This window comes from Pseudophryne corroboree, chromosome 3 (assembly GCF_028390025.1).
Source record: "Pseudophryne corroboree isolate aPseCor3 chromosome 3, aPseCor3.hap2, whole genome shotgun sequence".
NCBI classification, from domain to species: Eukaryota; Metazoa; Chordata; class Amphibia; order Anura; family Myobatrachidae; genus Pseudophryne; species Pseudophryne corroboree.
Window position 1 is genome coordinate 452,089,376 of NC_086446.1, and position 12,871 is coordinate 452,102,246.

Below are 12,871 nucleotides of genomic sequence, written 5' to 3' on the forward strand. Positions count from 1 at the left end.
ATGCCGTCAAACGCAGCCGCGGTAAGTCTTGGAACAGACATGGTCCCTGCTGGAGCAGGTCCTTTCTTAGAGGTAGAGGCCACGGGTCTTCCGTGAGCATCTCTTGAATTTCCGGGTACCAAGTCCTTCTTGGCCAATCCGGAGCCACGAGTATAGTCTTTACTCCTCTCCTTCTTATGATTCTCAGTACTTTTGGTATGAGAGGAAGAGGAGGGAACACATACACTGACTGGTACACCCACGGTGTTACCAGAGCGTCCACAGCTATTGCCTGAGGGTCCCTTGACCTGGCGCAATATCTGTCCAGTTTTTTGTTGAGGCGGGACGCCATCATGTCCACCTTTGGTTTTTCCCAACGGTTCACAATCATGTGGAAGACTTCAGGGTGAAGTCCCCACTCCCCCGGGTGAAGATCGTGTCTGCTGAGGAAGTCTGCTTCCCAGTTGTCCACTCCCGGAATGAACACTGCTGACAGTGCTATCACATGATTCTCCGCCCAGCGAAGAATCCTTGCCACTTCCATCATTGCCCTCCTGCTTCTTGTGCCGCCCTGTCTGTTTACATGGGCGACTGCCGTGATGTTGTCCGACTGGATCAACACCGGCTGACCCTGAAGCAGAGGTCTTGCCTGACTTAGGGCATTGTAAATGGCCCTTAGTTCCAGGATATTTATGTGAAGTGACGTTTCCATGCTTGACCACAAGCCCTGGAAATTTCTTCCCTGTGTGACTGCTCCCCAGCCTCTCAGGCTGGCATCCGTGGTCACCAGGACCCAATCCTGAATGCCGAATCTGCGGCCCTCTAGGAGATGAGCACTCTGTAACCACCACAGGAGAGACACCCTTGTCCTTGGAGACAGGGTTATCCGCTGATGCATTTGAAGATGCGATCCGGACCATTTGTCCAGCAGATCCCACTAAAAAGTTCTTGCGTGGAATCTGCCGAATGGAATCGCTTCGTAAGAAGCCAGCATCTTTCCCAGGACCCTTGTGCATTGATGTACTGACACTTGGCCTGGTCTTAGGAGGTTCCTGACTAGGTCGGATAACTCCTTGGCTTTCTCCTCCGGGAGAAACACCTTTTTCTGTACTGTGTCCAGAATCATCCCTAGGAACAGCAGACGTGTCGTCGGAATCAGCTGCGATTTTGGAATATTTAGAATCCATCCGTGCTGTCGTAGTACTACTTGAGATAGTGCTACTCCGACCTCTAACTGTTCTCTGGACCTTGCCCTTATCAGGAGATCGTCCAAGTAAGGGATAATTAAGACGCCTTTTCTTCGAAGAAGAATCATCATTTCGGCCATTACCTTGGTAAAGACCCGGGGTGCCGTGGACAATCCAAACGGCAGCGTCTGAAACTGATAGTGACAGTTCTGTACCACAAACCTGAGGTACCCTTGGTGAGAAGGGCAAATTGGGACATGGAGGTAAGCATCCTTGATGTCCAGAGACACCATATAGTCCCCTTCTTCCAGGTTCGCTATCACTGCTCTGAGTGACTCCATCTGGAATTTGAACCTTTTTATGTAAGTGTTCAAGGATTTCAGATTTAAAATGGGTCTCACCGAGCCGTCCGGCTTCGGTACCACAAACAGCGTGGAATAATACCCCTTTCCCTGTTGTAGGAGGGGTACCTTGATTATCACCTGCTGGGAATACAGCTTGTGAATGGCTTCCAATACCGCCTCCCTGTCGGGGGGAGACGTTGGTAAAGCAGACTTCAGGAACCGGCGAGGGGGAGACGTCTCGAATTCCAATTTGTACCCCTGAGATACTACCTGCAGGATCCAGGGGTCCACTAGCGAGTGAGCCCAGTGCGCGCTGAAATTCTTGAGACGGGCCCCCACCGTGTCTGAGTCCGCTTGTAAGGCCCCAGCGTCATGCTGAGGACTTGGCAGAAGCGGGGGAGGGCTTCTGTTCGTGGGAAGAGGCTGTTTGCTGCAGTCTTTTTCCCCTTCCTCTGCCCCGGGGCAGATATGAGTGGCCTTTTGCCCGCTTGCCCTTATGGGGACGAAAGGACTGAGCCTGAAAAGACGGTATCTTTTTCTGCTGCGAGGTGACTTGTGGTAAAAAGGTGGATTTTCCAGCCGTTGCCGTGGCCACCAGGTCCGATAGACCGACCCCAAATAACTCCTCCCCTTTATACGGCAATACTTCCATATGCCGTTTGGAATCCGCATCCCCTGACCACTGTCGCGTCCATAATCCTCTTCTGGCAGAAATGGACATCGCACTTACTCTTGATGCCAGAGTGCAAATATCCCTCTGTGCATCTCGCATATATAGAAATGCATCCTTTAAATGCTCTATAGTCAATAATATATTGTCCCTGTACAGGGTATCAATATTTTCAGTCAGGGAATCCGACCAAGCCACCCCAGCACTGCACATCCAGGCTGAGGCGATTGCTGGTCGCAGTATAATACCAGTATGTGTGTATATACTTTTAAGGATATTTTCCAGCTTCCTATCAGCTGGTTCCTTGAGGGCGGCCGTATCAGGAGACGGTAACGCCACTTGTTTTGATAAGCGTGTGAGCGCCTTATCTATGCTAGGGGTGTTTCCCAACGCGCCCTATCCTCTGGCGGGAAAGGGTATAATGCCAATAATTTTTTAGAAATTAGCAGTTTTTTATCGGGGGAAACCCACGCTTCATCACACACCTCATTTAATTCATCTGATTCAGGAAAAACTACGGGTAGTTTTTTCACACCCCACATAATACCCTTTTTTGTGGTACTTGTAGTATCAGAAATGTTCAAAACCTCCTTCATTGCCGTGATCATGTAACGTGTGGCCCTACTGGAAAATACGTTTGTTTCCTCACCGTCGACACTGGAGTCAGTGTCCGTGTCAGTGTCTGTATCGACCTGAGGTAACGGGCGTTTTATAGCCCCTGACGGTGTTTGAGACGCCTGTACAGGTATTAACTGATTTGCCGGCTGTCTCATGTCGTCAACAGTCTTTTGTAAAGTGCCGACACTATCACGTAATTCTTTCCATAAGACCATCCAGTCAGGTGTCGACTCCCTAGGGGGTGACATCACTAACACAGGCAATTGCTCCGCCTCCACACCATTTTCCTCCTCATACATGTCGACACAGCGTACCGACACACAGCACACACACAGGGAATGCTCTGATAGAGGACAGGACCCCACTAGCCCTTTGGGGAGACAGAGGGAGAGTTTGCCAGTACACACCAGAGCGCTATATATATACAGGGATAACCTTATATAAGTGTTTTTCCCTAATATAGCTGCTGTATATATTAATATGCCAATTTAGTGCCCCCCCTCTCTTGTTTTACCCTGTTTCTGTAGTGCAGGACTGCAGGGGAGAGTCAGGGAGCCTTCCTCCAACGGAGCTGTGAGGAAAAAATGGCGCTTGTGTGCTGAGGAGATAGGCTCCGCCCCTTTTTCGGCGGCCTTTCTCCAGCTTTTTTGTGGAAAACTGGCAGGGGTTAAATACATCCATATAGCCCAGGAGCTATATGTGATGTATTTTTAGCCATTTAAGGTATTTTCATTGCGTCCCAGGGCGCCCCCCCCCCAGCGCCCTGCACCCTCAGTGACCGGAGTGTGAAGTGTGCTGAGAGCAATGGCGCACAGCTGCGGTGCTGTGCGCTACCTTATTGAAGACAGGACGTCTTCTGCCGCCGATTTTCCGGACCTCTTCACTCTTCTGGCTCTGTAAGGGGGCCGGCGGCGCGGCTCCGGGACCCATCCATGGCTGGGCCTGTGATCGTCCCTCTGGAGCTAATGTCCAGTAGCCTAAGAAGCCCAATCCACTCTGCACGCAGGTGAGTTCGCTTCTTCTCCCCTTAGTTCCTCGATGCAGTGAGCCTGTTGCCAGCAGGTCTCACTGAAAATAAAAAAACCTATTTAAACTTTTACTCTAAGCAGCTCAGGAGAGCCACCTAGATTGCACCCTTCTCGTTCGGGCACAAAATCTTAACTGAGGCTTGGAGGAGGGTCATAGGGGGAGGAGCCAGTGCACACCAGCTAGTCCTAAAGCTTTTACTTTGTGCCCAGTCTCCTGCGGAGCCGCTATTCCCCATGGTCCTTTCGGAGTCCCCAGCATCCACTAGGACGTTAGAGAAATTGGTATGCAATTACACCCCCCGGTACCCTAACCCTGAACCCCGATACTCACTTTCGGGATGTTGGCTGTCAATAATGCGGAACCGGTCTCCTGAGTGGCTAAACACACCCATCACTAGAAGAGAGATCTGTGAACGCTGCCAACAGGCGAAAAGAGGACCACACACAGAGGGAACCAGCCGCCAGCGCTATAATAGAAAGCCGCGTTGTGAGAAAAGCCGCTGATATAGGAATCCCCAGCAGCAAGTGCTACAGCAAACAGCCGCGCTGGAAGAGAAGCTGTTAATACAGGAATCCTTTCAGACTACAGTGCAGGTACTTTTAGATAGGGAGAGCTAGTAAATAAATAAGTACCCACTGCTCCACTCAAATAGGCCTCATGGGAACCCCGTCCTCATAATGAACTACAAATATTCCAAAAAAGATCTGTTTACATTGGTTAACCATATTTTTTCGATATAGGTTTTGCGTTTACACATATTATCAAGCGCTCTAAAATACATTTAAAGATTTCAATTCACCACATTTTTTAAGAGCTGCATTCTCCATAAAAACATCACCAGCGCAATTAAATACCATTTAATAATGTGTAATGGGCATTAGTGTGTGGCATAATGTGTAATAAGCATTAATGTGTGTGGCATAATGTGTAATGGGCATTACGGTGTCTATTGTCATTTAGCGACTCCTTTAGTTTTGTGTGACCACGCAATTTCATGACACGTGCCCACACCCATATTTACTATCAGTACCACTAAGAAAATAAATTCTACTTGCACCACTGTCCAAGACAACAACATGATTACTCTGCAAGACCACCTTCAGCTGTGATTTTCCTTTATGGGAATGATAACCCCACCTGTATGTATGTAATGTATATACGTGGGACACTCGTTATAAGTGAGCAGAGCTGAGTCACCCACTACGAGCGTCATCACGGTCACCCCTTCTGCCCACAGATTATGTTTACAGCGACAGTCCTCCGACTTCCCAGCACCATCTGCTGCCATATACCAGCCTGCACCGCGGCTACCTTCTCCTCCGTTCAACTTCTCACTGGTGCCTGCTGACTCCCTCACTGTGGGAAGATGGCGGCGGAGCGACAGTCAGGTGCCGGGGCAGAAGATAATAAGGAGAATGAGCGGCCGGTAGCAGGAGGAAAGTCGGGAGCGTTGGGGGACACCCTGGCGTTGGAGAGTATCCAAACTTTGGGCGTGAGAGTGGCGGGTGGTGGGGAGGCGACAAGCACACTAGGGCTGGAAGCTGACGTGGCCATTACAAGAGTGGGACCCGGGCTGGATCTAGTGCTGTGCACCTCTGTGTCTCCCTTCCTGGGGACTGCATGTCTTACACGCAGGGCTATGTCGCAAGGACAAGACCCCTGCCTATTTGTCCCTATCATTACATAGTCCATGTAGTAGTAATATATCCTCCATATGGCTGCTTTCTCTGCTTATAAGTGGCCCACAGTACCAGCTTTGGAGACATTTTAGATGTTCTAGCAAATGGTATTGTATGAATTAATGTCTAAAGATAGTGTCAGTGGGGTTATTTACTGGCATTGCACAGAGGTGCAGGTCAATTAATTTTATCTGCTTAGTTCAAAGTGGACAACCTAAGTAGATGTCTGATCAGTTTGGTTCTAATGTAAGCCTCTGTGGAATGCTAAGTCGGAAGCGATTTCCCTTGAACTCTCCCGGGAGCGATTCCAAACGGTCTGGTACATTTTGCAAGCAATCTATCGTATGCAATCCCAGCCATGCCTGCGGGAACCGACATATTACGAGTGCAGCACCAACGACCTAGGGGATCCGATCTGACGCTCGTGGGAACGCGCATTGGATCAGAAACGCCTCAAAAATGCCTGATTTCACCCGATATATCAGCCCGAAATTGGATGAAATCGGGCATTATCGTTCTAGTGTATGGGGACCTTTAGTGTAAGTAAGAAGATATTAATAACATTATTAGGCATTCAGTCATCACAAGTCATCAAAAACAGGTATTGGAAAATAACACAATTATATATTTATTTTTCTCTATCGTCCTAGTGGATGCTGGGGTTCCTGAAAGGACCATGGGGAATAGCGGCTCCGCAGGAGACAGGGCACAAAAAGTAAAGCTTTTCCAGATCAGGTGGTGTGCACTGGCTCCTCCCCCTATGACCCTCCTCCAGACTCCAGTTAGATTTTTGTGCCCGGCCGAGAAGGGTGCAATCTAGGTGGCTCTCCTAAAGAGCTGCTTAGAGAAAGTTTAGCTTAGGTTTTTTATTTTACAGTGAGTCCTGCTGGCAACAGGATCACTGCAACGAGGGACTGAGGGGAGAAGAAGTGATCTCACCTGCGTGCAGGATGGATTGGCTTCTTGGCTACTGGACATTAGCTCCAGAGGGACGATCACAGGTACAGCCTGGATGGTCACCGGAGCCGCGCCGCCGGCCCCCTTGCAGATGCTGAAGTTAGAAGAGGTCCAGAATCGGCGGCTGAAGACTGACAGTCTTCTAAAGGTAGCGCACAGCACTGCAGCTGTGCGCCATTTTCCTCTCAGCACACTTCACACGCTGTCACTGAGGGTGCAGGGCGCTGGGGGGGGGCGCCCTGGGAGGCAAATGTAAACCTATATACTGGCTAAAAATACCTCACATATAGCCCCCAGAGGCTATATGGAGATATTTAACCCCTGCCAAACTTCACTAAAGAGCGGGAGACGAGCCCGCCGTAAAAGGGGCGGGGCCTATCTCCTCAGCACACAGCGCCATTTTTTCTCTCTCAGAAAGGCTGGAGAGAAGGCTCCCAGGCTCTCCCCTGCACTGCACTACAGAAACAGGGTTTAAACAGAGAGGGGGGGCACAAATTGGCGATATAAATATATATATAAAGATGCTATTAGGGAGAAACACTTATATAAGGTTGTCCCTATGTAATTATAGCGTTTTTTGGTGTGTGCTGGCAAACTCTCCCTCTGTCTCTCCAAAGGGCTGGTGGGGTCCTGTCCTCTGTCAGAGCATTCCAGGTGTGTGTGCTGTGTGTCGGTACGTGTGTGTCGACATGTATGAGGACGATGCTGGAGGAGGCGGAGAAATTGCCTGTAATGGTGATGTCACTCTCTAGGGAGTCGACACCGGAATGGATGGCTTATTTAGGGAATTACGTGAGAATGTCAACACGCTGCAAGGTCGGTTGACGACATGAGACGGCCGACAAACAATTAGTAACGGTCCAGGCGTCTCAGAAACACCGTCAGGTTTTTTTTATAAAAAACGCCCATTTACCTCAGTCGGTCGACACAGACACGGACACTGAATCCAGTGTCGACGGTGAATAAACAAACGTATTCCTCATTAGGGCCACACGTTAAGGGCAATGAAGGAGCTGTTACATATTTCTGATACTACAAGTACCACAAAAAAGGGTATTATGTGGAAGTGAAAAAACTACCTGTAGTTTTTCCTGAATCAGATAAAATAAAATGAAGTGTGTGATGATGCGTGGGTTTACCCCGATAGCAAATATTGGCGTTATACCTTTTCCCGCCAGAAGTTAGGGCGCGTTGGGAAACACCCATTAGGGTGGATAAGGCGCTCACACGCTTATCAAGTGGCGTTACCGTCTCCAAATACGGCCGCCCTCAAGGAGCCAGCTGATAGGCAGCTGGAAAAATATCCTAAAAAGTATATACACACAGACGGTGGTTATACTGCGACCAGCGATCGCCATCAGCCTGGAGATGCAGTGCTGGGTTGGCTTGGTCGAATTCCCTGACTAAAAATATTTTATTGATATAGAGCATTTAATAGGATGCATTCTATATATATGTATGCGAGATGCACAGAGGGATATTTGCACTCTGGCATCAAGATAAGTGCGTTGTCCATATCTCCCAGAAGATGTCATGGACACGACAGTGGTCAGGTGATACAGATCCCATACGGCACATGGAAGTATTGCCGTATAAAGGGAAGGAGTTATTTGGGATCGGTCCGTCGGACCTGGGGGCCACGGCCACAGCTGGGAAATCCAACCTTTTTAACCCCAAGTTACATCTCAGCAGAAAAAGACACTGTCTTTTCAGCCTCAATCCTTCCGTTCCCATGTGGGCAAGCGGGCAAAAGGCCAGTCATAGCTGCCCAGACATAGAGGAAAGGGAAGTAGACTGCAGCAGGCAGCCCCTTCCCAGGAAAAGAAGCCCTCCACCAGTGGGGGGGTAGTCTCAAGAGTCTCAGCGCGCAGTGGGATCACTCGCAAGTTGACCCCTAGATCATACATGTATTATCCCAGGGGTACAGATTGGAGAGTCGAGACATTTTTTCCTCACAGGTTCCTGAAGCCTGCTTTACCAACGGCTCCCTCCGACAAGGAGGCAGTATTGGGAAAAAAATTCACAAGCTGTATTTCCAGCAGGTGATAATCAAAGTACCCCTCCTACAACAAGGAAAAGGGTATTAGTCCTCCACACTATATTGTGGTACTGAAGCCAGACGGCTTGGTGAGACATAGTCTAAATCTGAAATCTTTGAACACTTACATAAAAAGGTTCAAATTAAGATGGAGTCACTCAGAGCAGTGATAGAGAACCGGAAAAAAGGGGACTATATGGTGTCCCTGGACATCAAGGATTACCTCCATGTCCAAATTTGCCCTTCTCAACAAGGGTACCTCTGGTTCGTGATACAGAACTGTCAATATCAGTTTCAGACGCTGCCGTTGAATTATCCACGGCACCCCGGGCCTTTACCAAGGTAATGGCCGAAAAGATGATTCTTAAAAGAAGAATGGCATCTAAATTATCCCTTACTTGGACGATATCCTGAAAGGGACAAGTTTCCAGAGAACAGTTGGAGGTCGGAAAAGAACTATCTAAAGTAGTTCTACGACAGCACGAGTGGATTCTAAATATTCCAAAAATCGCAGCTGTTTTCCGATGATACGTCTGCTGTTCCTAGGAATGATTCTGGGCATAGTCCAGAAAGAGGTATTTCTCCTGGAGGGGAAAGCCAGGGAGTTATCCGACCTAGTCAGAAACCTCCTAAATCCAGGCCAAGTATCAGTGCATCAATGCACAGGAGTCCTGGGAAAAATGGTGGCTTCTTACGAAGCGATTCCATTCGGCAGATCTCACGCAAAAACTTTTCAGGGGGATTTGCTGGACGAATGGTCCGGATCGCATCTTCAGATGCATCAGCGGATAACCCTGTCTCCAAGGACAAGGGTGTCTCTTCTGTGGGGGCTGCAGAGTGCTCATCTTCTAGAGGGCAGCACATTCAGCATTCAGGACTGTGTTCTGGTGACCACGGATGCCAGCCTGAGAGGCTGGGGAACAGTCACACAAGGAAGAAATTTCCAAGGAAGTGTGGTCAAGTCTGGAGATTTCTCTCCACATGAATATACTGGAGCTAAGGGCAATTTACGATGCTCTGAGCCTAGGAAGACCTCTGCTTCAAAGTCAACCGGTGCTGATCCAGTAGGACATCATCATGGCAGTCGCCCACGTAAACAGACGGGGCGGCACAAGAAGCAGGAGGGCAATGACAGCAAGGATTCTTCGCTGGGCGAAAGATCATGTGATAACACTGTCAGCAGTGTTCATTCCGGGAGTGGAAAACTAGGAAGATTTCCTCAGCATAAATGAATTCCACCCGGAAAAGTGGGAACTTCATCTGGAAGTTTCCACATGTTTGTAAACCGTTGGGAAAGACCAAAGGTGGTTATGATGGCGTCCCACATGAAGCGCCAGGTCTAGAGACCCTCAGGCAATAGCTGGGACGCTCTGGTAACACCGTGGGTGTACCAGTCGGTGTATGTGTTCCCTCCTCTGCCTTTCATACCCAGTGTATGGAGAATGATAGGAAGGAGAGGAGTAAGAACTATACTCGTGGTTCCGGTTTGGGCCAAGAAGAACTTGGTACCCGGAACTTCAAGAGATACTAGAAAGGATCTTGATTCAGCAAGAATCATGTCTGTTCCATGACTTACCGCAGCTGCGTTGACGCCAGGGCGGGTGAATGCCAGATCCTAAGGGAAAAAGGCATTCCGGAAGAGGTCATCCCTACCCTGGTCAGAGCCAGGAAGGAGGTGACCGCACAACATTATCACCGCTTAGGTGAAAATATGTTCAATGGTGTGAGGCCGGGAAGGCTCCACGGAAGAATTTCAACTAGGTTAATTCCTACATTTCCTGCAAGCAGGAGTGTATATGGGTCTCAAATTGGGGTCCATTAAGGTTCAAATTTCGACCGGTCGATTTTCTTCCAGAAAGAAATTGGCTTCAGTTCCTGAAGTCCAGAAGTTGTTAAGGGAGTACTGCATATACAACCCCTTTTTGATGTCTCCAGTGGCACTGGGCGATCTCAACGTAGTTTGGGATTCCTAAAATCACATTGTTTTAAACAACTCAAATCTGTGGATTTGATATATCTCACATGGAAAGTGACCATGCTGTTGGTCCTGGCCTCGGCCAGGCGAGTGTCAGAATTGGCGGCTTTATCTCACAAAGCCATATCTGATTGTCCATTCGGACAGAGCAAAGCTGTGGACTCGTCCCCAGTTTTCTCCCTAAGGTGGTGTCAGCGTTTCACCTGAACCAGCTTATTGTGGTGCCTGCGGCTACTAGGGACTTGGAGGACTCCAAGTTGCTGGATGTTGTCAGGGCCCTGAAAATATAGTTTCCAGGTCGGCTGGAGTCAGGAAATCTGACTTGCTGTTTATCCTGTATGCACCCAACAAGCTGGGTGCTCCTGCTTCTAAGCAGACTATTGCTCGTTGGATTTGTAGTACAATTCAGCTTGCACATTCTGTGGCAGGCTTGCCACAGCAAAAAATATGTAAATGCCCATTCCACAAGGAAGGTGGGCTCATCTTGGGCGGCTGCCCGAGGGGTCTCGGCATTACAACTCTGCCGAGCAGCTACGTGGTCGGGGGAGAACACGTTTGTAAAATTTTACAAATTTGATACCCTGGCAAAAGAGGACCTGGAGTTCTCTCATTCGGTGCTGCAGAGTCATCCGCACTCTCCCGCCCGTTTGGGAGCTTTGGTATAATCCCCATGGTCCTTTCAGGAACCCCAGCATCCACTAGGACGATAGAGAAAATAAGAATTTACTTACCGATAATTCTATTTCTCGGAGTCCGTAGTGGATGCTGGGCGCCCATCCCAAGTGCGGATTATTCTGCAATACTTGTACATAGTTATTGTTACAAAATCGGGTTATTGTTGTAGGAAGCCGTCTTTCAGAGGCTCCTTTTGTTTATCATACTGTTAACTGGGTTTAGATCACAAGTTGTACGGTGTGATTGGTGTGGCTGGTATGAGTCTTACCCGGGATTCAAAATCCTCCCTTATTGTGTACGCTCGTCCGGGCACAGTACCTAACTGGAGTCTGGAGGAGGGTCATAGGGGGAGGAGCCAGTGCACACCACCTGATCTGGAAAAGCTTTACTTTTTGTGCCCTGTCTCCTGCGGAGCCGCTATTCCCCATGGTCCTTTCAGGAACCCCAGCATCCACTACGGACTCCGAGAAATAGAATTATCGGTAAGTAAATTCTTATTATTTTTTGGCAACATAATGTTATATAAATAATACATTTAACTTAATTTAGGACTGTTAATAAATGATTCCACTTTAATGTGTTTACAGCTCACGTGATTGTTACGCCAGCATTTTAAATAAGACTCCTTTAGTAGGTTTGTTCTCTGAAAGGCAGACATTCTGTTGCATTTGCTTTTAGCCTCCCATTCCTTATTATTATTTTATTACTCCTACTTACTGCTGCACAAATAGTCCACAGTGCCGTGCAAGGGGGTAATTCAAGGCATCAGCTTTTGTTTAATTATTCTCTAATACCCCTTTCACATCGCACAAATAACCTGGTATCGACACAGCATATTGCCGTGTCGAAACGGGTCAGTGTGCGATGTGAAAGCACCTTTGCCGAATTAGCGGGTCGCCTGACCCGGTAATTCAACCCGGTTAAAAAGAAGGGTTATTACCGGGTTGAATACCAGGTCAGGTGCAGTGTGAATGGGAGCCGTTTCGATGCGACACGGCTCCCATTCACAGCATAGGGAGAGGCGGCGCAGGAGATGAGCTCATCTCCTAGCGCCGCCTCCACCCCCGACCCTGCTGCTGCTGCGCCCCCCCGCTGCTATGGCAACCGACCTGGTATATTGCCGGGTCGGAAAGCCAGCAGAGGAGAGCAAATGCCGGATCCCACCCGGTAAGGACACGTTTCTCTTACCGGGTAGGATCCGGCATTTGCGATCTGAAAGCAGCGTCAGTGTAAATATCAGTGTGGTATGTTTTCAAGCAGGTATGTATTTATTTTAAATGAGTAAGTACAAGCTAGATGATAGAAATGTCTAGTTACTGGACATTTGCTGTTATACCCATTACTGCAAACACGTTTGAGTATGCCCACTTTAATTTCCATGAATTATTCTATAAACAAAGGGGGCAATTCAGGTACCCATGGTTTGTTTTTTTTTAACGTCCTGGGTTATGTGCTCGGGGCTATTCAGTTACTGCTTGTGACTAGCCGCCCAGACAGTCCACTTAACACATTTGTTTGCATGCTCCTGAAGTGCGAACAGAAATCTGCGTTACCTGGTGATTTCGGGACTAGTTGCGATGTTACCACAGGCACTTAGGGGTCTATTTACTAAGCCTTTGAAAGAGCTAAAGCGTATGAAAATAAAGTACCAGCTGGCTCCTGTCCTATTTCAAACACAGCCTGTGACATGGCAGTTAGGAGCTGATTGGCTGGTACTTTA

At 48.5% G+C, this 12,871-nt stretch overlaps 1 protein-coding gene across 1 annotated transcript in view; it reads left to right on the forward strand.

Moving 5' to 3' along the window:
- Nucleotides 1–5,096: 5,096 nt before the first annotated feature.
- SRP68 (signal recognition particle 68) overlaps nt 5,097–12,871 on the forward strand; it is a 137,862-nt gene continuing 130,087 nt past the window's right edge. Inside the window, exon 1 of the mRNA XM_063960561.1 lies at nt 5,097–5,302. Within this exon, the coding sequence (XP_063816631.1) occupies nt 5,194–5,302 (109 nt within the window). The 5' untranslated portion in view covers nt 5,097–5,193. The remainder of the gene's footprint in view (nt 5,303–12,871) is intronic.